This window comes from Marmota monax, unplaced genomic scaffold (genome assembly GCF_021218885.2).
Source record: "Marmota monax isolate L192 unplaced genomic scaffold, Marmota_monax_Labrador192_F-V1.1 WCK01_AAM20220418_F8-fsc00077, whole genome shotgun sequence".
In the NCBI taxonomy this organism is placed as follows: Eukaryota; Metazoa; Chordata; class Mammalia; order Rodentia; family Sciuridae; genus Marmota; species Marmota monax.
Window position 1 is genome coordinate 2,966,181 of NW_026694610.1, and position 27,748 is coordinate 2,993,928.

Sequence of the window (27,748 nt, forward strand, 5' to 3'; positions counted from 1 at the left end):
CATGCTGCGCAACTCCCTATCCCAGTACCAAAATCCATGCAGGCTTCCTGTCTTCCTGCCCCACTTTCCAAAATCCTGGCCATCTTTTAAGATGCAGCTTATCCTGGGCAGATTCTCTCCATGCTTCTAGCATACAAATAAGTCGTGTTTTGAATTCCTATAATTTTGTACTTGGTTTACTTTAAACATCATTCTCTTGAAATTCCTGAATGTAAAAATAAGTGGAATGTGCTTGAGAACAGCAGCTAAGTTTGGTACTCATTTTTCTCTCCCATGAAAGGGTACATTACTGGTCTCAGTAGTAGCTGCTCAGTATCAATGATGCAAATAGCCACCATTTATGTAGCATTTTTCACATGCCAGATGCCATGCCAAGAACTACATGCATGGTATAACTTATCCTCACCAAGGCCTTTTGAATAGGAAAGGCTGTTTTCCACATTTAAAATGAGATAGTCAGAATTAGAGTCAGTTAAAATCAGATTAGATAGTAGTGGACAAGAGATTCTAGCCCATGGCTTTAGGACTTCAGAGCTGAGTTCTTAAATTCTGTAATTATATTTCACTCCTGGGTGTGTTTAGTGTCTTGAAAACTCCTGGTTTGTTAGAAATCAATTTCAATGAGTACTAATACAGGTAATAAAATTTAATATTAAAGGGAACCAGCAGGCTGGGGGTATAGCTCAATGGTAGATTGCTTGCCTAGCATGCACAAGGCTCTGGGTTCCACTCCCAGCACTACGAAACAAACCAACAAAAGTGGATCAGCATTTCAGGGAAAATAAATTTGGGTACAAAGATATTTAAGACTGGATAGTTTAATTGCTGGGCTTCTTTAAAAGATAATAGACTATTTCTGAAAATTCAGGAGAAAATGTTTCTTAGACCACCTGTGTTTACCAAAGTGAAAGTGCTTTTATCTTAAGCTCAGCAAGCCCAATAAACAACTAGTAGGAGTCAAATAGAGAGACTTCATGCTGATTAAAACTGGTATGTGAGAGGACATAGCACCTTGCACTCTGAAAGTGGTTGGTGTCAGTCTGTGCCCGTTGAGCCCTTGCTGTCACAGACCTGGGACTAGCTCCAGTGGGCGCACCTTTGGCCTGTGTGGTGAGATGTGCTTGGTCACAGTGTGATCTCTGAGTGGTCATTCCTTTCTTCCACTGAGCTATCCCATTTTCTCTGGGTTTCGTGGTCAGCCTCCCCAGCTTGCACACTGTTTCCTGATGGAATTGGTATCCGACCTGCTGTATGCACTACCATTTCTATTACACACACAGTGGATACCGTGATTTAAATATGAAGAATATGTCAGCACTTGGCTGAAGACCATGGTCTTGGTTAGCTCTCTTTGGCAGGAGGGATTCTATTCTTCATACTCTTAGTGTGCAGCTTCACTACGTGAATAGAATGACCCAGAACCCTGATGGTCCACCAGCTGTAACTGTTACCTACCTCCAGCCTTGGTCGTAGACCTAAGGTAGCACTGTGCTCATGATGAAGCAGACCCCAGATACAGAGATTGCCTCAACTGCGCACGAGCCTCCGGCCCAGTGGCTATTGGAGACTGGCCTGTTAGCCTTGTTCAGCTTCTTCTCCTTCCTACTAGCCCACATTAGAATGCCCAGCATGCCCTGAGCCTGAGCCCACTAGAATTAGGATAACTTTGGGTCATACTCACGGGAATTTTATAGTCTGAATAATTCGCAATCAGGTCCTGAACAAAAGGGTGTTTCAAGAGAATGGAAACTTCAATTGGCTCCAGGTTCTTGGCACCTAGGTCCTGAAATGTTTGTATGAAGCTCTTTAAGGAAAAACAAAAGTGAATTTAATTACCTTAACGTTACTACAGATATTAAAGAATGCTTTTATGTACAAATGGAAATTACTATAACTTTTATACAAGATATATTTTCAGAATAAAAATGTGCTTGAAATTGAGGGCAACTCTCCTCCCATATGGGTTCTTCTTTTACAAAACAAATGTAACCAACCTCTGCATAAATGTTCTCTGTCTTCAGGTGACTGGCAAATCTGTTAGTGTCCTGTACTTCATTTCCTCCCCGGAAGACCTTCAGTAGTGTTTCCAGGGAGATCTTCTCAGTGTTGATATTTTCAGGGATTTCTTCTGGCTTTGGCTCCCCTTCCTCCCTTTCCTCCTTTAGTTCACTTTCTTCTTGTGCGACATTTTCCTCGGGTTCAGGAAATTCCTCAGTGTGGCTCATGTCAGTAGAGAAGGAGGTCTGCCAAATTCAACGAGGAGGGTGTGAGCTCAGACTGACGCCCCGCCAGCAGCACAGAGGTGTGGAAAACACCAACTCATCACCCACCGAGGCAGGGGAATGACACGCCTACCACAAACTAAACAAAGTGGGGAAGAGAACGCACGGGCTGCATCAAAAATCACAACGTCAAAATCCTAGACCGATTTTGCTTGTAGTGGTCAGAGGCCTCAAGGTGGGGGTGTCTTAGCCATCCCCATCTACCCTGTTCTTACTGCATTGCCAGGTACGTCAAATTCCTCCACAAAATGAACACTGAAATAAGTTAGGGTAAGTGGTGAGAGACTTCTTGACATGAGTATAGAATTTTAACAGGATTTGTTTTTGAATTTATTGCAGCTGAGGTTATGGCAAATTAATTTCTCAAGCTTGACAGATTCTAGGAGCTTCAGGAACATTTCTTTGGATACTGGAGGGTAACCCAACCTAACACTTAGCAGGCAAAATAGAAAACATGTTGAAGATAAAGTTGGATTTTTTTTTTTACTGCTGTTCTTTGAAACTTGGATAACAGCTGTGAACTCAGACATCACATTTTGATTCTTGCAAAGAATAAATTACCTCCAAAGTAATTTCTAACATATCAAAAGCCTGTAATTATAAATATAGGAATTGATTCTGAATAAATATTCATGGACCCAAATACTTTTGAATATGGATAATCATTCAGTATTTCAGGAAAAATAGAAAGCCTATGATTCCAAAAACGGGGAAATGGCACAATAATCCACATTTCTGTAATTGAATACTATACTGCCATGAAAATTATCTTTTATAAGAATACCTTGTAACACACACACACACACATACAATCCCAACTCATGGCAGAATAAGTATTAAAAAAACAAAAAAATAACATAATAAATATACTAGGTACCCCTTTTCTTATGTATCTATCCTCATTAATAAAAATAAAGGGCATAGATACTTTACAGTGTTAAAAGTGATTACCTCTGGGGAGTAGAAAGGGCTATTTATTTTTTCCTTTGTTTTATAATTTTTGAATTCTCTATAGTAAACATCTATTCATACGTGTGTGTGTGTGAGTGTGTGTGTGTGTGTGTGTGTGAGAGAGAGAGAGAGAGAGAGAGAGAGAGAATATGCATGTTTTCTAATTATGATCATTTACCACAGGGAAATGGATATTTTGGGATATTGGTTGGCCAGATGTCAGAGAATCTCTGAATTCTGATTTCCTAAGAAAGAAAAATGTGTTTATTTAGGAGGGTTCCAATGTCTGTAAATCTTTAATTCCTTAGAAGTATTAAGTGCATAGATTATACAAATTCTTTCCAAATATAAGTGTTCTGCATACAAGAATTATGACATGTCATAAAATTAAGCCTCTGGTGCTCATCTGTTGCCAGAAGGGATTTTGGAGGCACTATGGGAAGTGTGATGAAGACAGGCTGCATTTGCTTTAGCTCTGGGTGGTCACCTGGCTTTAGTGTGTGGGGGGGGGGCTCTGTATTATTTGGTAAGTCAGCTTGAGCTACAGAGATAGACCAAGGAAGGATGAAACATGGGGGAAGACTTACAGTTGTTTATGCAGAAAGCAAAAGCAGAATTTAATTGACTCTTAAAAATAATAGGAGGACTCTACCAGTTGGAGATTTTGGAATTTTATATATACCCGTATATGTGCACTTCAACCTCTACTCCAGTTAAACAATTGAAAATGCTACATGGCAAGAAAGTGACCCTGGCTTTAGTCTCTCGACCTAGGAATCTTGGAGATCATGGCATTGATTACCCATCAGTAATTTCTTAGGGGCAACAGAATATTCCGTCCAGAAAATAAACAGGGGATGTGAAACATCTTATTGAAGGAATGGAGAATGGGAAATTTTCTACTCAGAATGTAGCATGGGTGCTCTGTGGACAAGATAAAGCCAAAGTAAAGGACTCATCTGTTAGATGAGCAGGCAATGCCAAAACAAACAACCACCAAACCTGGCCGGTCTGGAACTATTTCCATATTTAGGGAGGGATTTGTTTTTTAATGGTCTGATATAAGCATTATAAAATACATGAATTTTTTATCCAAAAGGTGAAAATGTAAAAAGTTGACATTTTTGAGTGAAGAATCCCAATCTTATTAATGTCAGAGGATTTTTTTTTTTAATTTTTCTGTTTTTGCTCTCTGGGGATCAGACAGAACAAGTCTGATGGGAAAGGACGGAGGTCTAGGTCAGACCAAAGGAGCCAGTTCAGCATCCTGGAGGTGCCGAAGACTGTGCAAGAAAAGGGTTTCTCAACAGAGACAGAAAGAGCCATTTTGAATGTGGGTGTAGGAACAAAGCCAGTCATGCCAGCTGGATGAAAAACCAGTGTTTTGAATGAGTGATTATGTGTAGCATCAAAAACACTATGAGACTCCCATTGTTCTCTAAGCAGGGGAAAGGTGACGCTGTCCAGCACTGTGTCACACTTGGCTAAGTCTCAGAGATAGGCCTCAAGGACTTCTCCCAAGTGCGTCCCTGGAATGGTGCCTGCACACCTTCCTGGCCATGTGTCACTCATGCAATCAGCTCAGTCTCACATCTCAGAAGGCAGAAAATGAGGCCAGTTCTGGGAACAAAGGTGGGCAAAGCATCAAAAGAATGAATGAAATAGAAATTTATGCACTTTGAACCTGAGGGCCTCAAAATACTCTTGCCAAGTTGCTTTTACAAAACTTGTGCCTTGTGGGAGGTACGAGTTCGGAATTTACTAAATTCAAATATCACAACCCCATGCCACACAGGTTGCAGAAAACGGACCATTTTCCCCAAATGTCACTTATTTAAAGATTCACCAGGACTAGTGCATTACTGATGAATGACTTGATCTTGAGCTTCTTTGAAATTACCCAAGAAGCCATAGTTTTTAAACATGTCTGAGCCGCATTGAATGAAATCAGCATGAATTGCAGAGATGGACCAAGGAAGCATGAAACATGGGGGGAGATTCCAGTTGTTTATGCAGAAAGCAAAAGCAGAGACTGATTGAATGTCTTGGGAGCAAATACAGATCTGCTGTAGTTGTTATTTCTGAGCAGGCTCCTTATGGCCTCCTGGGAGGAGGTTGCCCAGGAAACAGGAACACAGTTGGAAAGGGCTCAGAAATGGAATAGCATAATTGGAGACAAGATGGTGAGGACCAGGGGTGAACAAGATTGGGGGAGGCGGGTAGCTCCTGTGTTTCAAAAGCTCCTAGGGTTCATTCCAAGTCAGGAACAAGCAGGAAAGGCTGTGAGAGAGACTTGAGGTGCCATCCCTTGCCCCTTCCCCATCTGCACACCCACATTTGGTCTCTGTTTTGTAGCAGCTGTTCTGTGTCCTTGGATTTTAAAAGAGCTCCTGAGAGCAGCACTCAAAGGGAGCGCTTTCCTGGATGAGGCACTAGCATAAATTGAATGAGCAACTCAGGGACTCAGCACCTCAGTGCTAGCTGGCCTGGCTGCCACCCACGGAGGTGTTTGTCTGTTGCTATGGCAACAGCTCTACCACAGCTTCCTTTCCCCAGATCTTTTCAGCTCAAACCAGTTGCCTGGATCTCACTATTGCCTCTGCCTGCCCGGGATGCGTTCCCTCCTCCTCTGTGCCCTGCAGACTGGACTCCATTTCTTTCACTCTCCCTCTCTCCCCTCCTTCATTGTCAGACTGGTTCGCAGACATTAAGAGAACACTGACTATATGAAGCTACTTTGGAGGACACAAAATGGGTTATAAGTTGTCCCCGACTCCAGGTGGGAATAATTGAATAGCAGGACTCAGTGGATAAACAGAGTCCTGCCTGAATTACTAGGTCTCTTTGCTTCCCTCTTTTGCTGTCCAGTCTAGACTACCTAAATATCCCAGAATAGAAACAAGCATCCCATCAGGACGGCCTCAGCTCTGTCCCCCAAAGAACAGAAGAACCAAAAGCCACACAGTGCAAACGGGCACCTCAGAATGCGTTATTTAGTGCCTGCCCTGAGGTTTTGCCACCTAACAAAGCAAGGCAGTGTCCATCCCTAAGAAATCTGAAGGGGCGTCTGTGTGGCATCTTGATATTAAGCTTCGTCTGGTGATACAAACTGCCTGCAGACTTCAGGTGGCCTGGCTTTGGCCCAAAATACTGTCAACAGTCACATATGTGTGGGAGCACTAAGGCCTGAACCTGCTTCATACAGTTTCCATAGAGCACGACAAACAGATTGGGGTTGATGTCTTCTTTTTCCCTTCTCAGGGTCAGCACTACATGCAAAATAAATGCTGTCCTTTCCAGAGCAAACTTCAATTCTAACAAGAAACTTTGAATGGATTTTGATTCCACCACAAAAGTATTTGATAGAATTAGGGTCTCCAGTTCTTCATGCAACTGAGAACATCGTTGTTGAAGACCCACTATGTGTTAAGCATTATGTTGGGAACTGAGGGAAATATGGAAAACAGCCAGAACCGAGTACCTGTTGAATGGTTTAGGATCTTTTGCAACCCCCTCCAGAGCCCAGAGTTAGCCCATTTCTGAAATGTGATTACCTTTTCTGCAACCATCATGGGAGTTTCAACCAGTGGGAAGATATGGGTCCCCACAGCCACACTGAGGGCCCTGTAGACCCCTTCCACAGTGTCTGGGTGGCACGCAAAATAGAGCAGCATCTGAGTGTAGTCCAGCTGGGGTGGGTCCTCCTCAGAGTCAGCAAACAGCCTAAAGAAAAACTGTCACACAAAAGAATTTCAATCAAAGACAAAATGGGCACACTCTGGAAGTGAGCAGGTCATCAGGGCAGTGAAGAATCCCTGCAGGAGCATTGGAGTGAAGTTTCTGAGGACTGAATTAGTAATGAGTGGTATTAACTGAAGAGCAGTCTCAGTAGAAAAAAGTTGAAAAGCAGGATTCTGAATTCTAATGTCGAAAACAATTGTGTGCTAATCAATTTGTATTAACATACTCAGGATAATGCAATAATTATATATAATGAATATATATACATGTAATATATATTTTATATAATATGTATTATATGTATGTGTGTGTGTGTATATGTGTATATATATATATATATATATATATATATATATATATATTTTTTTTTTTTTTAAGTAGAGAAAAGGGGCTGCAAGAGCAAGGACCCACTGTCTGTCCTCTGAATCATCCAAACAAATTGGGTCTTGACCCTAAATATGAGACTTCTGGCCCATCTCTCCCCGTGTGGAAAAGAGATGGGAAAGAGAATGATGCCATTTAGGCCTTTAAATTGTTTTTTTCTGCTCTGAACTTGTCCCTCAACCTACTAGCCTTAAGTGAGTTCTTCCAACGTGGATTCACATCCAGGGAGACGGTATGATATGCTCTGAATGCTGATTTGTTAGGTACCTTTCTCTCTGAATGACTAAGCTGACATTCATTCATCCAGTGTCTTGTGCATTTGACAGCACTGGAGTCAGTGCTTGGAGCCTAATATCCTCTGGGGCCTTCAGAGCTGGGATATACAGGCCACACCTAGGCACCTACACAACCTTATTGGGAAAGCCTACTGGCTTCCATTTCCAACTCTGCTCAACTATGTACTTAGTGAACTGGAGAATCTTTTTTAACTGTAGATTCAGATTAAGCAGAGGGTTCTGGAGCTATCTAAGGTTTTGCATGTCTAGAAAGTCCCCAGATAATTCTGATGTTACTGGTCCTGACCCACACTTTGAGAAGTTACTAGATCCAGAGGATATTTCTCTTTTGCTGTTCTCTGTAACCAACAGCCCTTACAACTATGAGCAAATTTAATTAGACATACATGAAGGTGAGTTTGGAAAAGAATTTCTGAAATTTTATGTTATCAATACAAATATAAATTAAATAATTTTGGTAGGAAAATGCGTAAACTCTGTTATTTACAAAACAAAAAAGAATCTTAAAGATCAGTGGAATCTACATGTTATTTTATTCAGGGGAAAGTTAGAAACCAGAGAGATGCTCTCCTCCTGTCCATGAAGAAGAAAACAGCCATGTCATGGAATTGGCAAGGTGGCAGGGAATAAATGGTAGTCTGTAGGGGCTGAAGGTCTCAGTCCCACAACTGCATGGATCTGAATCCTGTCAACAATCCATCTGGGAAGCCAATGTTGGATCCAGCCTTATCATTGGCTGTGGGTGATACTGCAGCTCCAGACAACACCCTAATTTCAGCTTTGTGGGAACCTGAGCAGAGAGCCCACTTACGCCATGTCTGGACTTTTGTATGCAGAACGATAAAATAATAAATGGGTATTATTTTAGGTAGCTAATTGTATGGTAATTTATATGTAGCACAAAAAAATAACACAATGTTTCACACTCAGCAAATACTGACACCTTAATGTGCTAGCTATGGAAATTTTCTAGGTGTTTAAAATTAAACCAGAAGCAAGAAGATAAAGATGCCATCTCTTGAGGAGTTGACATTCTTGACGGAAGGCAGGCAGTCATGAACTAACAATGTAAATGAAGTAAATTTTTATAGTGATTATGGAGACCTTGGGGAAAAAAACAGATCATAGAAAGAGGTACTACGAGTGATGAACAGAGAGAGGAGATTTGAATGTGTGTGAATCAAAGAGACTGGCTGTAACAAATATTAATCAGTCTAGAGGAATGAGGCATGTTATGTGCTGTCACATGGAGAGACCTGTGGAGATGAGAATAAGACAACAACTCGTGGATTTTAATATAGCAAAATTAGAGCACCTTTCCTCAGGAAAACACTAAGGATTTTTTGAATCTTGGGCTTTTTTTGGTAACTCCTGGCCCCTTTTCTCTAACCTGCTAGCATTAGCAGATGTGCTCGAAAAATACAAATCCAATGGAAAGGAATTACTCACTTCAAGGTCATAATGTTTGATTTTGTTCTGTAATTTTGAACTAATGGCTTCCTAGATATTGAACAGTTAACATATTATACAGAGTTTGCTCTGACATCTAAATCTACCATTCATTTTTTCTCACATCTTACTGAAATGATCATGTTCAATATATTTTTATATTTTAAACATCTACACTGAAGTCAGAGTGAGTGACTTTCAGGTTTTTAAGGTCCTGCTTTCTCTTGTTGCTTTGGAGATAGAGGCTAATAATAATGTTATTATTGAGAACAAGATTGAGGGCAGCCAGCTCTGATGGGCTCCACGGCAACATCATATGATGTTAGACAAAACCAAAGAGAAATAGACAAACAGCATATGCTGTTGAAATGTTAGAATCTTATCCTACAGATTTGGGAATTGAAAGGCAATTTAAAGAAAGACATATTGAGTAACAGTGGAGCTTATTTGACAGATTTCTGATCCTGAGAGGCCATGGAAATTGTCCAGAAAACAGCAGGACTCTAAGATGTTGGGCCCAGCCTCCTCCTCTAGAGCTTCTCTATGCTGTCTTCTTAGCATTAAAGTCAGCCTTTGGGGGATACAGCAAAGAAACTGGGGAGAAAGGGTGGAATCCAAAACAAACTCCCCAAGTGGAAGAACCTGAAGAAAATAAATGATCAGTGCTATAATGCTGATTTAAAAAAAAAGATCTCAATAATTACCTCTATCAGATGTTCCAGTCGATTAAATGGCAGGGGTTCAAGAGGATTTTCTGGAATTTTTATGTCTTCATCTCCGGTAAACCATAGACCAGCCTACACAAAAAGTACAAGTGACCATCATTAAGGTATTATGCAGAGGTATAATGGCTCTTCAAGGCTGAGCTCAAACCAGTCTTGTTCCAGACTCTAGAGTCACAGTGGTCTCCAAAGCACGGTGCAGAAACCATGGCGGGGTGTGAGAGAAAGTCCTGAAACTTGCCTTTACATTTCTTTCTGTCTCATTCTTTTGTTGCTTTCATTGTTACTTATTTGATGTTGTGTGTAACATTAACACACATGTAGTCTACAAGTGCAAGTCCACAGAGGAGGGGTGCTTTCGCTGTTGGAGCACACAATAAAACTAGGGGATCATTACTGGAAAGGTTAAACTTTCATGGGCTGGATTTGGGGGTGTCTGTGTTCCCATAACAGCAGCTCACATGCCACATGCTGCTCACCTCCTGTCAGTCTGCAGAGCCTTGCGTGCTGCTATATGTGCTGTTGACATTAGAAAACCTTTTGGAATGACTTGACAGCTGACTTAGATCTCAGTGTCCTCTTTTTCAACGACACATCTCTTCTAGTCAGTATATGACAAGAACCACCAACTCCCTTGGTTCCGATTTGGCAAGCCCTCTGCCATCTTTCCCTTCTCTCCATCCCTACTGTTACTCTGGTAGACTCCATTATCTCTGCCAGGGGTCACTCAGTAACTCAAGCTGGTTGGTTCCCAGTCTCTTTCTTACTTATTTCAGCATTTATTATGCAACATAACGATTTTCTCAAAACATGCATGCTGCCCTGTCACTCTCTGCTCAGAACCATTTTCTACCCTCATTCTTTTGGTCATATTGTCCTTCTTACCTTACATCACTTCTATCTGTCCTCCTCCTCCCAGGAAAGGCTACACATCTTTCCAGACCTGGCTCAGATCATACTTTCTCAGAGAGGTTCTCCTTGAGCTCTCTGAACAATTTGACTTGTTTATGCCCCACCATTGACACTTAGTTCATTCCTTTAGGGGATGACATTCATGTCTGCTATTGAACAAGCATAAAGAAAATATCTTGCCAATTTAATTTTTATTTCTGGTAAACATTTCATGTATATAACTATCTTGTTCTTAGTTCTTGCTCCCTTACTGTCTTCCAGAGTGACAACCAACCTATCCTCAACACTGACTACGGCCATGAGCTACTGGATGGCTTAACCTGACTCACACCTATATTTTGTGCCTTCCTTCCTTTCTTCCTTTTTTCCTTCTCCCTCCCTCCCTCCCTCCGTTCCTCTCCCCCTTCTTTCCTTCCTAGAATCAATTGTGTTTTAATGATATGATGGCATTGGATCACCTGTAGAGGTAAGAACTGGATTTTCTTTTCTTTTTGGAACAAAGAGATGCTGGCTCTGTGGAAGCCTGTGAGGGAGTAGAGCCAGAAAAAGCCTAAGGTCCAGCGTGGGCTCAAGCTTTAAATGTAAGATGCTTCTGCACCAACCAGGAGGAGATCCCTGCCCAGTGACTGCTCTGTGGAAGAATGGACCACTCTATGGGAGAATGGAGCCATGAAGAACATAGGAGAGACTTACACTTCTGAGTATGATGGAGTATTAAAGGGCAGAGTCACCTTCCTGCCTTAAATAAGAAAATGGACAACATATTTGAAATAGTATATTTTAGACCTTCAGCAATGGATAACACAAGAGTCATTCCTGAAAGAAGAAAGGTAAATGAGGATTCCACTATTGTTCCAGCCTATACTGCAGGGAGGAGCATCTGAGGCCTGGTGTCCTTCCTGAATTCAGGAAACAGGTTTTGGGTTGAGGAAGGCCAAAGAAGGGCAGAGTACTGGGGCTGCACACAGAGTGAGAGAGCTCTGAAGATGTGCAGAAGAGTTTTCTCAAGGAAGACTAAGGGCTGGTCTGCGTGTGTCGGAGGAGAATATCAGAGGTTGGAGAAAGAACCACTGCAAAGTAGTAAGCTCAGTAACTCCCAAGACACACAGATCTGGGATTAGTTCATGTTACCACCAGCCAAAGTAGAAAGTCTTTCTAATATACAGGACATTGAGCCCCAAGGGGGTATTGCCTATAGTAAAGGCTATTCTGGACCCACCTCCACAATCCTTGCTGTGACCTTGAAAGGATGAAACTGATTCCAAGTAATACTACTTCATGTACTACAGTAATAATGTACAGCAAAGTTGGATACTCAAAAATATAAGACTCACAGCACCTTGCATCTAATATGAAATTACTAGGCATACAAAAAGACAGAAAGTATTACCCACAGCCAGGAAAAACACCAACACGGAAATGAGAACAGATGACAGAATGAACAGACAAGGATGTTAAAACAGCAATTCTATATACAGAACAGTAATTTAGAAAAGCTATTCTATTTCAGAAGGTAAAGAAAAATACAGATATAATTGAAAGATTCAAAAAATATGCAACTTGAACTTCTAAATACAATATATGAGATGAAAAATATGCTAGTCTTTATTAACAGAAAACTTGACTCTTCTGTGAACTTGAAGACACAGCAATAGAAAATGAATACAGAATAAATCATCAAGAGAAAAAAGACTTAAAAAAATCAATCAAGCATCAGTGACCTGTGGGACAATACCAGATAGTCTAATAAACAAATATGTGAATGGCTTTGAGAATTGGGGATAGAGTGGGAAAATATTTGGAAAAGCAGTCCTAAAAATAATTTCCAAATTTGACAAAAATTACAAACCCACAGATTCAAGAAGCTCTATGAGCCCCTAGAAGAAGGGACATAAAGAAAACCTTAGGGAGGAACACAATAATCAAATGTCCAAATTTCCAGCAATAAAGAGGAAAAATTAAAAGAAGTTACAGGGGCAAAAAGAAGCAGAGGTAAAATCTCTGCTCTTTTCCTCATTACTCAACCAACGATCAGTTCCATATTTATTGCTTCAATGCACAGGATTTTCCCATGGTTCTTAAACCCAGGATTCATTTGTTTTAGCCTTCTACAGCATATGATAGTTTGCAAATTAGAAAATCATTCCAAAATACTTTAAATACAAAGGACCATTATCAGAAAGGAAAAAAAAATCTTGTTTTCTAAAAAAAAAAAACAAAACACCTTTCATAAAAATTATAGCAACCTGAAATGTTAAATGTGAACTTATATCATAAGAGGTTTAAATTTACAATCAAGGTTCAATTAATTGCATCCTGCCTCACTGAATTATTAGGTGGTTTCTCTCTATAATATGGAAATGTTCTTTGTACCTTCTTGTTAAAACCTGGCCAAAGAATTCTAGTGTTTTTTTTTTCCCCCTTCACTTTTCCTTAAAGAAGTAGTGCTGCTTGGATCCTACAACATCTGACTAGTTAAACCTTTATAAACATGTGTTCTCACCTTTAGAAGATGATCTGTATTTCAAAATCAGAGAATTCCACTACATATCTGCAGAGTGCAAGCATGTGAGCCCACAGCAGGCCAGGAGCAAAGGGCAAACCGGCCTCTGCTCATCACTCAGCCCAGAGGCAAGGCCTGAATGACCACAATGACCACAAAGGCTGGGCTTTTTCCATTTTGGAAGTGGAGAAATCAGCCACTCCTATGTGACTGTTCTGAACTTGCAATTTGTCAAAAGGTGTGTGTGTTTGAGAAAGAGAGAGAGAGAGAGAGAGAGAGAGAGAGAGAGAGAGAGAGAGAATAGAAAACACAGTAAACAGACATTTTCTCCCAGAAAACTTCATCGTGGTGATGTAGTTATACTTCCTTACTGTTTCCATGTGGCATTTTCACCAGATTTTATAAAATTTCGTCCTAGATGCTGTTTTGATTTTTTCCATGAAACCACATTTTTTATTCTCTCTCTCTCTGTCTCTCCATCTCTCTCTCTCTCTGGCTTGTGAGTATTGGAAAGTCAAGTGTGCCTCACCAAATGGCACTGATGTCCTAGGAATATTAAGGAGTAGAAACTAAGAGGGGAAGGGGAGAGGGCAGAGCTCAGAAATCAGCTCTTCTCGAAATATAGATTGTGTTCAAGTATGTATTTCTGAGTTTCTACTAAAGGCAACATCCAACTTTCTCTAAGAAATTCACACCTTTGGTAGAGGATCTTTCTGGTTTTGGCTCAGCACTTTGGTAAAAATTGCCAACACCCTTTCTTCTTTTCATGTTTGTACCAAAGGATGTTCAAATTGATATCCTGTGTTAATTAACACATTGCTGTAAATATTAAAGGTTTCCATGAGTGCCCACTTTAAGACCTTAAGCCATCTATAGAAAGTTTTGCTTTGCTGTTTTCATCTTCAAACAAAATCACCCTAATAATTATTAAGTCTTGTACAATGACAATGACAAATATACCAGAGTCCTATCAGCCAAACACCTGTCTTGCTCCACCTTGATGAACCTCCACGGGTTTCAAGTGCTATTTCCTCTGGCTTACCTATCTGAGCACGGAGACCTCAGGGCTATCTTAAAATTTAAAAACAAATGACAAAAAAAGCATGCCACCAATTAGCTGGAAAGAGAAGAAAAGCAGGAAGGGATGAGCTCTTTCAATGCAAACACCTGTGAGATACAGGTACTTTGAGACTATGACCCTATTTCAGAATTAGCACCTTGTGAACATTTCCTTCTTTATTTGTCTACCAGTAACATGAAATGATAAGCAATGGGATGAATTCAAGCTGTAGAGGAAAAATTAGTAACTCAGGTCCCTATCAGTTACAGAATTTCACTTTTCTTTTTTAAACTTTTCAAAACTAGGTTGCATTTTCACACACCTGGTTTAATGACTTGAACATCTCTCTGTCTTCCTAAAGACATTCATTTCCTCAACCCTCTGCAATCTGGCTTCTCTACTTATTCTACCAACATTGTCTTGGTGGAGGTCACCAGTTGTGTTCTACTTGCCAAGATGAACAGGAAGGCATTGTGCAATGGGAATACATATCACTTTCCTTGGGTGATCTCATTCATTCATAACTTCACCAACCACCTTCATAGGAATGACCTGCAATCCCTTCTGGACCTGCCATATCAGATTGGCTATTTTTGCCTACATATCCCACAGACATTTTATACTCAGTTTGTCAAATATATTCTCACCATGACTTCTTTCTGAACCTTTAGTTCTTTAGCAAGTTCTGATTTTTTAAGATGCTTTCCCTGGAGATGGAAGCCATAATACCACCTGGGGTTTTGACACTTTTCCTATGCTGCCTAGACGTGGACAGTCAAGGAGTAAAACACTGGCCTGAGACCTGTGATGTGACATCACTGAATAAGACACTTCTTAGGCCAAAAGTATTGTAGTATTCCCAGTCCACCAGCTCTGGTAGCAACCTGCATGTACTGCTCGAAAGTGATGGTTCCTGTCTGAGCCTCGTCTACAGCCTTGAACCTCTGCAGGGTCTCAAGGAGTTCCTCTTCCAAGGGGATGGGCCAAGGCATTGCTGTTACTAACAGGAATTTCCGCCAGTCCACGAACTCTGAGTTCACTATCAATAAAGATGTTAACTCCTGCAGCTGAAAGAAAACAAGAAATGTCATTGGAATATTTTTATTACTCTTACCTTGAAGCTCTACCAGCTCAGGCTTCCAGAGTTAAAATTCAGATAAAAGAAATAGAATTTTATACTGGTGAAAAGAGCCAGTTCTGACTTCAGTTCCCTTTTGTTCTCTGAACAAATCCACACCAGGCAGTACCTAGAAAGTGTTTTACTTTTTGCTTCCTTGACATCCATGTTTTTTGCTTACTCTTCCACAACCACTTTATACGGGACTCCAGTTAACTTTTTACCCATGCACAGAGGCTGGGTAAAGATTGTAGCTGTGCCTGGGCAAGGGCTCTGCAGCCCACATGGTGGCTTAACCAAAACTTTTAACGGTTTTGTTTTCTGAGACATTTTTAGGGAAAAGATTATGATGAAAAGTTAGGACTGCAGAATCATCTACTATGACTAGTTAGGGTCATGACATCTGGTAGTAATAGAAGCTTCTTGATCAAACCTTACTGACTGTATGATCATTAACATTCTTCAAATACTGAGTATGCACATGCTATGTGTCTTGGTTTCAAGCCTATTCATCTGTTCATTCATTCAGATTTCATTCATCGCCTACTAAATGTCAGACACTGTGTAAGTACAGGTTATTTTAGAACTCATGACTCATCATTTAAATAAGAATAATATGAAAACCTTTGAAGCTGGAACAAAATGGAAGCTTACTTCAGGTTGGGTGAGGTGCATCCATCCACTAGGGAAATTGTTTGTTCCAAGGTTCAGGGTCACCACATCAAGCAGAATGTCAGTAAATGCCTTATTTCCTATTATGCCTACAGTAGAATGAAAAATATTTTGTCATTTATATTATGTGATAAGGATTTTTTTTTCTTTTCCTAAAGTAGAAAAAATAATGGGAATTTATTTAATCATTTTCTTTTTTTTTTTTTTTTTGGTACTAGGAATTTAACCCAGGCACTCTTTACTACTGAAATACATCCCCAGCCCGTTTTGTATTTCATTTTGAGACAGGGTCTCATGAAATTGCTTAGGACCTCTCTAAGTTACTGGGGTTGGCCTTGAACTTCAGTTCCTGCTGTCTCAGCCTCCCAAGCCTTTGGGATTATAGATATGTGCCACTGAGCCTGGCTATATAATCAATTTAAAAATATTATTCAGCACTGTAATCTTTAGAGAAACAAAAAGTCTGAAAATATAATAATAATAATAATAATAATTTTCCTGACCTCTTCTATTATTGTTTCCTGAGTGAAAAATGTTTTTTGCCTAATAATAATTCATTCCAATTAAGCAAAGTAGTGAAACTATGTATGTTTTATTTTATAGTCTTCTTTGATTTTTCTGCTCAGAATAGGTTGAATTTTTAAAAACATTACTCTAAGTTTTTCTATATGCAGTAGGGCACAAGAGTAATTTTGGTAAACATGAGATAAAGTTGTTTCAAATGCATGCAGATCACCACTATAATTAAGGTAACACATTTATCCTCATATTTTTCTTCACTCAGAATTTGTTTATTTGCTTTTGTAAATGTAGGGAGATTTGAATTGTTACATAACTAGATAGAAAGTTCTAATTTAATAATCTAATTGACTCGACATTTTCAAGTATTTCATAAACTATCACCAAACTTTCAAATGCTTTGCTCTTATACATGGATCTACTTTACCTTATCTAAAAAAAAAATGTCTAATTTTGTGTTTCTCATTTTAAACTGCATGCACATGCATTAAAAAAAGAAATAGGAAAATAAAATAAAAGTATCTGCTGTAAGAAAAATTCTCCTAATCCATGCAGCAGAGGTACCTTCTAGACCCAGGAGAGGCTCCTAACACATATCCAGGTATCTTTTAGGTTCCACGTCAACAGCCATTCTTTGTTTAGGAATAAAAAAAGAGTGAAACATAGAGGTAGATTCCCCAAATTTCTTTTTTACATCTATGTTTTTAGCATTTTTAAAAGTCCACATGAAGTTTATTATATGTTTAACCTCTGGGGGAAATGCAATAATCCCTTTAAAATGTCAGTGGTTCAAGTCAAATATACAATTTCAAGATTGCAAGGTAATATTCTGGGGAGCAAAAGTGGACTTTTTTATTTCTTTGATATAACCGGCCATCCAGAGGTTGTTCAGAAATAGATTCTGTATTCTTTGTGATCACACACGAGTATTCAATTTCATAGAGTTGAGGACTTATTTCTAGGTAGTAGGATTTTCAGTGAAGTTATATGATACCACATTAGTTTTTATGTGAGTTAGAAATAAATTGGTTATATTCCTCAAGAAGAAACTGTAAATAACAACTATTGAAATCATTAAGAAAGCCAAAGTACTTAAAAATTCTGGTAAGTGTACGATGTATTTCCACTGTCTCTAAAGGCTATGGGGAAACAGTGCTGTTAGACAATGCTTTCATATGACATAGGAATTATTTATTTGGGGATCTTGGTGTGAAATGTGAAAATTATTTTAATATTTGACCTCATAATATTTACCCAATTAGGTAAGGCGTGTAGCGATATGATTTTCATACCTAATACAACAACAGATGAATTTCCAAATTTTGTTCATAGATTTAAAAAGAACATTTCTTTCAATTTGCCTTTATGTTAGTTACCTAATGTTATTCTCATTTAGAATTATCCAGGAAAAATAGTTAACTCTGTACAGGCCTAAGTGAAGAAGACCATAATCAGTCTGGTTATCCTTAGAGAGAACTTTCAGGAAAATGATGTCAAAAGAACAGCATTGCTTAGAAGCATGCACCCCCATCCAAAGAATTCAAAAGAACATGTGAACCCAGAAGTAAAGTTGGAAAGTTCCAGGAAAACCAGTTTTCAAATTTTTGCTTGTATGTTTGGATGATGCCGAAGGTCTTTTGTGTTTAAGGTGAAGACTAAATTACTTTCTTACTTTTAAATTTTTACCATTTGATTTTTATATTTATTTAATATGATCAATAACAGAAGTCAACATTGTCACTCGACTCATCACTTTCATCTTGGCTTTCTGAGTGTGATGAGCAATCTGTATTAGGCCCCATGTCACCGGCTGAAGATGGTGTTTTTGTATTCCATAAATGGATAGCTTTCCTAGGGTCAAAATTGTTGATGTCTGGAGAATTCAACTGAATGATCAGGATATCTGTCATACTTTCAGCATCGATTTCAGCATGCACATGTAACTTGGTACGTCTCATTTGATGAAAGCCACGTTCTGCTTCAGCTGAACTTGCAGGCAGGGCCAGCACCAAGTCAACTAGCATCAGAACATTCGGGTACTTGTGGGAGTAAATGGAATTCACAAAATCCCAGGTCAGTTTTCGAATATTCTGAAATCTAGAAGGGAGGACAAAAACCATAGACGATTGAGACACCTGGGTTTTGCTGAAATATTATATAGATGAACTTGTTGAGTCAGTGTGTTTTCTTGCTCACCTGGCATAAATCTCTAATTTTAACATGCTCCATTCAGTGTCCACCTCATCAATTTTCACATTGGCAGCTTCTAATACTGGTTCATAATGTGCAATTAGGATGGATACCTCTTTTTCTCCAAATTCTGCAATATATATATATATATATATATATATATATATATATATAGTCACACATTCAAAACTCACACAATCAAAGAATAACAGGTTGAGTCAGTGTGCACAGGTTACCTTGATTTAGTTTTGTGGGCCACAATTTAAAGCTTCCAATCATGGTTGCCCTCACCACATCTAGACTGGCATCTCTGAAACAACTCCGCAGCGTCTTGATAAAATGTGTTAAAACCACGTTTCTCACAGAAGAAATGTTTTCTTTCCCTCTGAGGCAGTTACTGTGAAAGTGTGTGACTGAATCTACCCTGCGTTCTTTGGGACCTGGTCTGTGGAGGAAAAAAATCACCCCAAAAAAGAATTACATGAAAAGGCACTGGGCAATGATTTCCCAAGTCCAATAATCTGGTTTGACAGACAGAACTCCTCACCTGGTTTGATATATTCGGAGCATTTCCAGTGTTGACTCCAAGGTGGCAAATATGTCAGCAATTGAGGAATTTCTATTCTGAATGACATGGGACAGAATGCTAAGGACACTAATGACATCCATCAAAAAATGGGAAAATTTAAGCATGTCAGCTTGGAGGAGGAGATCTAGAAGCTCTTTGGCTTTCTGTTGACTGGTGATACTTCTGCCTTCACCTGCCTGAAGCACAGTTGGGAAAATAGAGTAGTTATCATTCTCAAAATCATTACTCCAAGGAGCTAAATGAAAGTATTTTCTGTTATAATATGGCATTTCAAAATACTTACTGAATGCAGTTGCTGAACAATTGCAGGATATCCCTTGAGAAAATTCTGGAGGTCTGCCTGTAATCCGTGAAACCACCTCCTGCCTCTTATTTGAGAAGGCATCACAGGTCGAAGGTGCAGGCCTTTGAAAGCAGTTATCAGAGAGCTCTTGTGGAGAGAAGAATTGTGATAGAAGTGATAGATGTTATGAAGGAGTTTTTCCAAATCATTGTACAGAGGAATGCTCTGGAACACTGCCTTATAGGATAGTTCAAGGTGATGTGCAAAGCAGTATACAGTCTGCACACATGGCTGGATTTCTCTCAAAAGCAGGGCCACCCCATTCTCTCCTTCTATTCCAGGCGTATCTTCACTTCCAAAACCAACCAGTTTCTTTGCCCAGTCTTGGCTTGACAGCCTTACCTGAAGATTTGTCTCTAGTGTTTTCTCAATAGCATTTTTTATTGACAGAGGATCTTCCCTCTCTACTGTCTGAACCCCAACAATTTGACAGTGCACTTTCCCCCTGTATGCAAACTGTACATACACAAGCTCAGCTTCCTTGATGAAACTGTCTATGACTCTATCACTGATGATGGAGAAAAATTTACTTTTCTCTAGTTTTTCTCGTAGATTTCTCCTTTCTACCTCAGCAATAAAATATGTAAATGTTCTCGCTGATTTGTTAGTTCTGAAGACTGGGCCAATATCAACACCCTTCATGTCATCCAACTTGCACATCCAAATAAAATCTTTGAGCGGATGCCCAGTCTTGGCAATGGCGTGGCATGATCTGAACAAGTTCTCCACTCTTCCGAGGGTTACTTTGCTCATGGTTCTCACCATTAGTTCCGTGGCAGCTCTGTTCACTGGAGAACCACTTGTTGCTTCCATTAGTGAAGCCTTGGCATGGGCCTCGCTGAGATGATGAGCATTGAGAAATTCATTCCTAAAGTTGTCAGTGCCATAGAGAAAACTCGCTTGGCTTCCTCCTGACTTTACCCCGTGCTTACGACACAGGGCACAGTACATAAGATTTAATAACTCATCATATATAAGCCAAGGGTATTTTTTTAGCCAAATTTTCAAAAATTGATCATTTCTCCTTGGAAGGTAGTGGTCAAGTTTCTGTGGCCTTTTCTGCCTTTTGGTGACTCCACTCATATCATCCAGAGGATTCCTGCCTTTAAAACAACTCCACGTTGTTATTTTAAGGAATGGCAAAGTCAGCCCTCAGTTGTCTTTACTTTCTGCCCACCCCCAGTGCTTGCTTATTATTTCTGGAAAAATTGCATTGGTTGCTTATTACTTATCAGGTACCCTTGTTAAGTGCTTGAACTGGTTTTATATCATTTAATCTTTACAAGCTATTACCCCTATTTTATAGTTAAGGAAATGGACTAATTATTATTGTCATCATCTTTGGATAAAACATTTGGACCCAAAAAGCTAAATTTGGTTCAACACTGCAGTGCCCATAAGTGGTGTGGCTGGGATTCACCAGGAGGCAGAATTACTCCACAGCCCTTCTGTTTGTGCACTTTATTGTTAGGGTTTCTTGTACAAAGAAAGGTGCTATGGTTTTCTTCTTCTAGAATTCACTTCTCCGTGCAGAAAGGAGACACTTTGTAGCTGCAATTTCTTTCCCATGATGATGATGATAATAATAATAATAATAATAATAATAATAATAATAATAATAATAATAATGCAAGTGTGTCTGCAAGATCTGCCTGGGACATCTCTCTGCTGTCTCACTCTTTCTGGGAATGGTACAGCAACCTTGTTAATTTACAAAAAGAATATCAGGCTTTGGGACCCCTGCCAGGTGGTTTGGTACAAAAGCTGTGCCTACCTAATGCTGTATCTTTTTTCTTTTCTCTGAAAGTCTCATTTTGACTCATATTCGATTATGTATCAGATTATTTTATCTGGCTAGAAGGATGAAAAATATAAACATTATACTGAACAACATCCTCAAATAGCAGTTTCTCCCTGAAGGAAGAGAGCTTAGACTGCACATAATGATCATTAGATTACAGATTATCCTTGACTTACGACAGGGTTACATTATGTTAACCCATTATAAATCGAAAATACCACAAGTGGAACATGTATTTATTACGCCTAATCTACTGAACTTCCTAGCCAGCAACACAGTACCTGCAGAGTGTCAGTTGAGTTCCCCTGTGATCCTGTGGCTGACTGGGAGCTATGGCTGGCTGCAGCCCAGCGCCACCAGAGACTGCCATACCATGTGTGACTGGCTCAGGAAAACAACCCAATTCAAAATTTGAAGTTATGCTGCCTCTTTTGAAGAACAAGTAAGGATGCTGAATTTGCCATTGTAAATTCAAGTTAAATCCTAAGTTGAACCATTTTAAGTTAGGAAACATCTGCATGTTGTTCTAGTTTTCATCATTTAATGCATGTCTCATATAATTAGAATTATATTAAAACTGAATACATAAAATTATAAACAAATTCTTATGTAAAAATTGACTATGTATTTGATATTATATTAAAATATCTCATGCTGACAGCCTGTCAGGGTCTGTTTTTAGTCAGTACTTTATGATTGTAGGCCTTTGGCTTCCCAACTGGATTTTAAACTCTTCTGATCAGATCCATACTGACTCTTTGGTGCTCCTAGCGGATTGCTAAGCACTTATTGGCTGTGTTAGGAATCTAAATGTCCTTTCCTCTTCAACTTTCATGATTTTGAATCTCCCAACCTCTGACACTGGTTGTCTGCCTCCGCCTTTCATACCTTACTTGCTTTCGTACCTTACTTGCTTCTGTTTTGCCTTTTAATTGGTCTTTAAAAAATTGTTTAAACAGATCCCTATTTTTTAAAAAAAATTTCTAAAAAATATCTAAAACAAATTTTCTACATTTTACTTCAAATTAGATTCCATGTAGTGAACTGCCACTGCCTTAGTTTCTCACTTAAGCACTTGTTTCTTGTTTCACCCTCAGCCAGGCACACCTGGTGCCTGCTGTGTACACAGAAGTGTTGTAAAAATGATGAATGAATGGGTGAAAAAATAAGTCTCTTGTGAAAGGAGAGGGACTTAACTTTGCCCACTGATTCAGCTAATTTTTATGTTTTTTGTTTTTTGGGCAGATTTTCAAGAGGTTATCTTGAATTCTAATCATGTACTTTCATTTGCCAGAGAATGGAAGTTCTTTGGTTTCTTGAAAATAAATTTCATCTTGAAGAAACATTTGGAAAATCTGCCATACACAGTTTCACTGGGTCCAAAGGCTTCTAGAGTCACTAATGCACGGGTTTTTTTTTTTTGTTTGTTTGTTTTTGGTGTGTGTGTGTGTGTGTGTGTGTGTGTGTGTGATCTACATCTCATCTAGTGAAAGGAGTTCACCATGGAGAAAAACCTTAGGACCTATGGGGTCCATACTCCTCTTTGCTACTGCCATTTGCCACACAGTGAGATATTCTTATTAATAATATCCATGCCTCTGTATCATCCCTTTTCTAAGAAAACTAATCTAAGCAATTTTCAATTCAAAGTATTTAACCTGCAAATATCTGGTTCTCCATTTTTATAATTTTCTCAGTACTGTTGAAAAAAATCCACGGAATTTTCTAGTTACCCTTTCAGGCAACCAGGTGCCCTTACTCCTTCTCTCCAGCCACTTGAGGCTTTGTAGAGGGGCTAACAGCATCTGTTGCTGCTCTCAGACATAGTCTATTCTCCCTTCCAATCCATTGTCATTGTCATTGGCTCTAAATAGCTTTGATAATCCTCCCTGCATGAGACTTTTCACTGACCCCAAGTTCTTTGTGATTTCACATCTTGCCCCTAGTCCTAGGTAGTCTGTTTGCTTGGTGTGAAATCTCAAAGTCTCCATTTCCCCCTTTTTCTGCACTGTTCTTTTCCTACTTCTCTTTCTGAAAGGTTAAGTGTCAAAAGCCTCCTCTGGGCTGATCACCATAATGCCTCACAAAGATGGCAAGGGCTACTTCTTCTTTAGAACTTCTGAAAAAACCATGTGGCTGAGTGACACAGCTGTGACTACAGCATAGGATGTTTACCCTCCATCTCTGAGACCAGTGATTAAACGACAGTCTCTCCTCCTAAGTGGGGTTCAAGGCAGAGGTCCTGTCAGTGTGTAGAATAGTGTTCCGGGCCATGGGCACCTAAATGCTGCCTCTTTTGAAGAACGAGTAAGGATGCTGAATTTGCTGGACTGCGTTTTCTTCAGACAGCCCCTCAACAGAAGCCTAAATAACTATGGACGAAATCTCTACAGTTGTTTCATGGAGGACTGATGGGTTTACAAGGAAAAGGAGTTCTTATGATTTAAGTGGGTACAGGGGAACACTGTTATAGTGTTCTAGTTTCAATAGACTACAAATTGCTTCTGTTGGAGAAAGGCTGTCTTCTGAATGATGTACTTGGCATTTGATGTTTTGAGACAAGATGTACCTACCCGGAGCTCACTGTGGCACACAAAATGAGTGTTCTGTCTTGGATGTTCCCAGGGAGCCACATTATTTTTATCGCTTAATTCTAGCTGTTGCATAATTTTTTTCTGGATGTACTCTGGCTAGTATTTCAGGTGCTTTTTAGGGTCTTTGCACCCTTAGGACAATAAGCTAACATTTTAGATAATAAGATAGTTTGTGGGCTGGGGTTGTAGCTTAGTGATAGAATGTTTGCCTGTCATGTGTGAGACACTGGGTTTGATTCTCAGCACCACATAAAAGTAAATAAAATAAAATAAAATAAAGGTATTGTATCCATCTACAATTAAAAATTAAAAAAACAGTTTGTATCAATATTGTACAATTTTATGAATTATATACTAATGTGACATTCACTATAATTACATCATTAAATCATAATGGCTTCTATTACACTTAAATTGTACATTCTCCCTATTATACACTTTCTAGGAACTTTAAGTATGTTAATTACTTGAATCTTCATGGCAATTCCATAAAATAAGTATCATTGTTATGATTTTAAAGATGAAAAAGTGAGGCAATTGGGCACAGTGGCACACGTCTATAATCCCAGTGGCTAAGGGAGGCTGAGGCAGGAGGATCTTGAGTTCAAAGTCAGTCTCAGTAACAGTAAGGTGCTAAACAACTCAATGAGACCATGTCTCTAAATAAAATACAAAATAGGCCTGAGGATGTGGCTCAGTGGTTGAGTGCCCCTGAGTTCAATCCCCAATACTGCCCCCCCCCAAAAAAAAAAAAAAAAGTGAGGTAGAGAGATATTAAGTAACTTGCCTAAGATTATATGATGGTCTTTGCCAACAAGTGGACTTGAAAAAGAGCTGTCTGCCTCAAGCCATCCCACAGGTTGAGGTGGAGGAGAAGAGCATGAACATGTGGAAGAGACTAGCAAGGAACCTGACACATAGTGACCATTCCAAATTGGCTACGTAATTCAGAAAATATTCACTCTCTCACTCTGTGCTGGAAATATATTCACTGGAGTGATTTCTGGGATGGTGGGTGGGAAGAAGAGCTGGCTGTCACTTACTCTAGATGCTCCCAATGAGTCTAACATCTGGATGGATCTTTGCTGGGAAAATCCAGGCATAATCAATTATCTTCATTGCAATTTGCATGATCTTTATTTGGTATCATGCATAAGGTCATTTTTTTCTGATATATTTTGACAATCATAACAAATGGTATTTTATGTTTTGTTATTACCTTTACAAAAGGAGATTTGGAATCATCACCGGTGGAAGAATTTGACCAGAAAAGGTCAAAATATAAACATTATGATGTATGATGCATTTAAATATAGACATTATTGCATTACTTTTAGTAAGGGCTTTTTAAATGAAGATTTTTATTTTCAAGTGGGCGAACCTAAACTTGGCAAAAAGCCCCTTAAGCTTCAGTTCTTTCTTTTTCTATTCTGGTACTAGCTACTTGCAAGTATTTTAAGGATTAAGTCATTTGTTTTAATCAAAGGTTACCATTTCACTGAGTAATTTTATTTGTGCAATATAATTAAAAGTTGCAAACTATTTAACACATCAACACTCTATTAATTTCCTTAAAAGTCTTATTGTGTTCCTGATAGAACAATGACTGTTATATAAAACTATATATACTTTTTAAACCTAGAAATAATCCATCTGCACATCATATTATAATATATTTTCTCTTCAATGAAGATTGTTTTTCAAAAATATAGAATTCTAAGGTAAATACAATGGAAAACATTATAGAAGACCATTTTCCAGGTCTTGGAAGGAACAAGATTAATTAATCTTCATTTAAAAGATAAATGGGTATGTAAGAAATGTAAATGTTTGTGGTGGTGGACATGATAATTGTTTAATTTGATCATGCAGATTGCATACATCTATCAAAATATCATGCTATATCTATTAAATATATATAATTGCTATGTGCAATTAAAAGAGAACACCCAAATGTACCCAAATGTCAATCAATGGCAGAATAGGTAAATGTGTTGTGATATATTGATTTCCCCAAGAGAATAACATACAGCAAAAAAGAATAAACAACTTACAATTACATTTGAATGGATCTCAAGAATAATATTGAACCAAAGAAGTCAGATCAAAAAGTTACAAATCACATCATCTCATCTATTTATATAAATCATGAGAACGTGAAAAAATAATCAGTGCTGTTAGATGTCAGGCTAGTTGTCACCTTCGGGTAGGGGAAGGTGGTGATTTGAAATGTGCACCAGGTGGACTGCTCCTTGTCTTGAGCTAGGTGCAGCCCACACAGGTGAGCTCAGTTTTCAGAAGTTCATCAATCTGTAAATTTCCAATAAGTATACTTTTCTGGATGTACATTATACTTCCACAAAATTTTAAAAAGCTATGTATTTTATTTAAAAAGAACATTTGGCAAATGTCACCATAATGGAATAAAATCAGTGTCCCCTCAAACCTGACCTTCCACCCTCCCCAAAAGGTGAAAGGGTATCCTTAAAAGCAGTGACTAACAATTGCAGAACTGAGGGTAGAAGAATAAAGCAACAGAATGCAGGAGGATATTTTGTGGTGTCTGGAAAAACGGAGAGAAGAGGTGAGTGGGAATTATTAGACTTCCTCAGGTAGGACAAGGTCAGCATCTGAAGCCTGACTTTGAGGGGTGCCAGTGGAGAATCTCTAATTCTGTGTGATGACTCTGGGATTCAGAAAATGTAATGTCATCTTTCCCTTTTTTTTACAGTAAACAAAAAAATAGCAATGAACAATACTTCTGATAAAATACCCAACAGCATAGTAATAATTTTACATATAACTAAAAAGCAACATATGATGTTTTCCAGATGGAATGAAGGAACTCATACAGCAAAAACATTTAAACTGTTTGCTCACAGACTATGGCTCACAGTGAGTCATCAAAATCCCCAAATCCCACAGCATTTTACAGCTTTGTAAATTCATTTTTAATGATGACTGTTATCCTGACAATTGGGTTAGTTCCCAGCCTGAACGGGTTGGGGGGACTTGCCTGTAGTTCATGCATCTGGGGAAGGAAGCAAGGAGAGCAGCCTCCTGAGTATTCCCCTAATGTCCTCCTACACTCAGGCTTCATAGCTACACCATGTTTTCTAGCAGCCAATTCCAATAAATTTAAATATCCTCTACATCCTTGTTACCAAATCACTTTTTCCCCCAGTACTGGGAATGAGCCCCGGGTGCTTTACCACTGAGCTGCTTCTCCAGCCCTTTTTATTTTCTTTTGAGACAGGGTCTTCTTAAGTTGCTTAGGGGCTCACTAAGTTGCCCAGGCTGGCCATGAACTTGTGCTCCTCCTGCCTCAGCTCCTGAGTCTCTGGGATTTCAGGTGGGTGCCACCACTTTTAGTCAAATCACTCATGACTCCCTTCCATTCTCCCTCCAACACATTGCTCCACCTGGTTTTCCTTGACCACCTTCACCCACTGCATACTGACTCCCCTTTGCTTTGTATTCTCAAGCACTTTTACAAAGTTCATATTCTGTCCCAGAAAGAACCCAACTTATTTGTGTTTTCTTCTTCTTTGTCTGACTTTCCAAATCATACTCTAAGCTCCATGGGCATATGGTTTTCTTTTCATCATTATAACTATTTTGTT

The 27,748-nt window shown here is 39.1% G+C and overlaps 1 protein-coding gene across 7 annotated transcripts in view; it reads right to left on the reverse strand.

The window, feature by feature from the left end:
* Spef2 (sperm flagellar 2) overlaps positions 1–27,748 on the reverse strand; it is a 188,934-nt gene that overhangs the window by 1,332 nt on the left and 159,854 nt on the right. For 3 of the 7 annotated variants that reach the window (XM_058572081.1, XM_058572080.1, XM_046422324.2), the window contains 11 exons: positions 19,671–20,833; positions 19,346–19,563; positions 19,035–19,243; positions 18,805–18,928; positions 18,521–18,705; positions 16,072–16,178; positions 15,185–15,367; positions 9,808–9,900; positions 6,788–6,967; positions 1,995–2,243; positions 1,682–1,804 (listed from right to left, as the gene is read on the reverse strand). In XM_058572081.1, coding sequence (XP_058428064.1) covers positions 1,682–1,804; positions 1,995–2,243; positions 6,788–6,967; positions 9,808–9,900; positions 15,185–15,367; positions 16,072–16,178; positions 18,521–18,705; positions 18,805–18,928; positions 19,035–19,243; positions 19,346–19,563; positions 19,671–20,833 — 2,834 coding nt within the window. Of the gene's footprint in view, positions 1–1,681; positions 1,805–1,994; positions 2,244–6,787; positions 6,968–9,807; positions 9,901–15,184; positions 15,368–16,071; positions 16,179–18,520; positions 18,706–18,804; positions 18,929–19,034; positions 19,244–19,345; positions 19,564–19,670; positions 20,834–27,748 lie in introns of those variants that run through there. The other 4 variants (XM_046422325.2, XM_046422326.2, XM_046422327.2 and 1 more) reach the window with 4 other exon arrangements.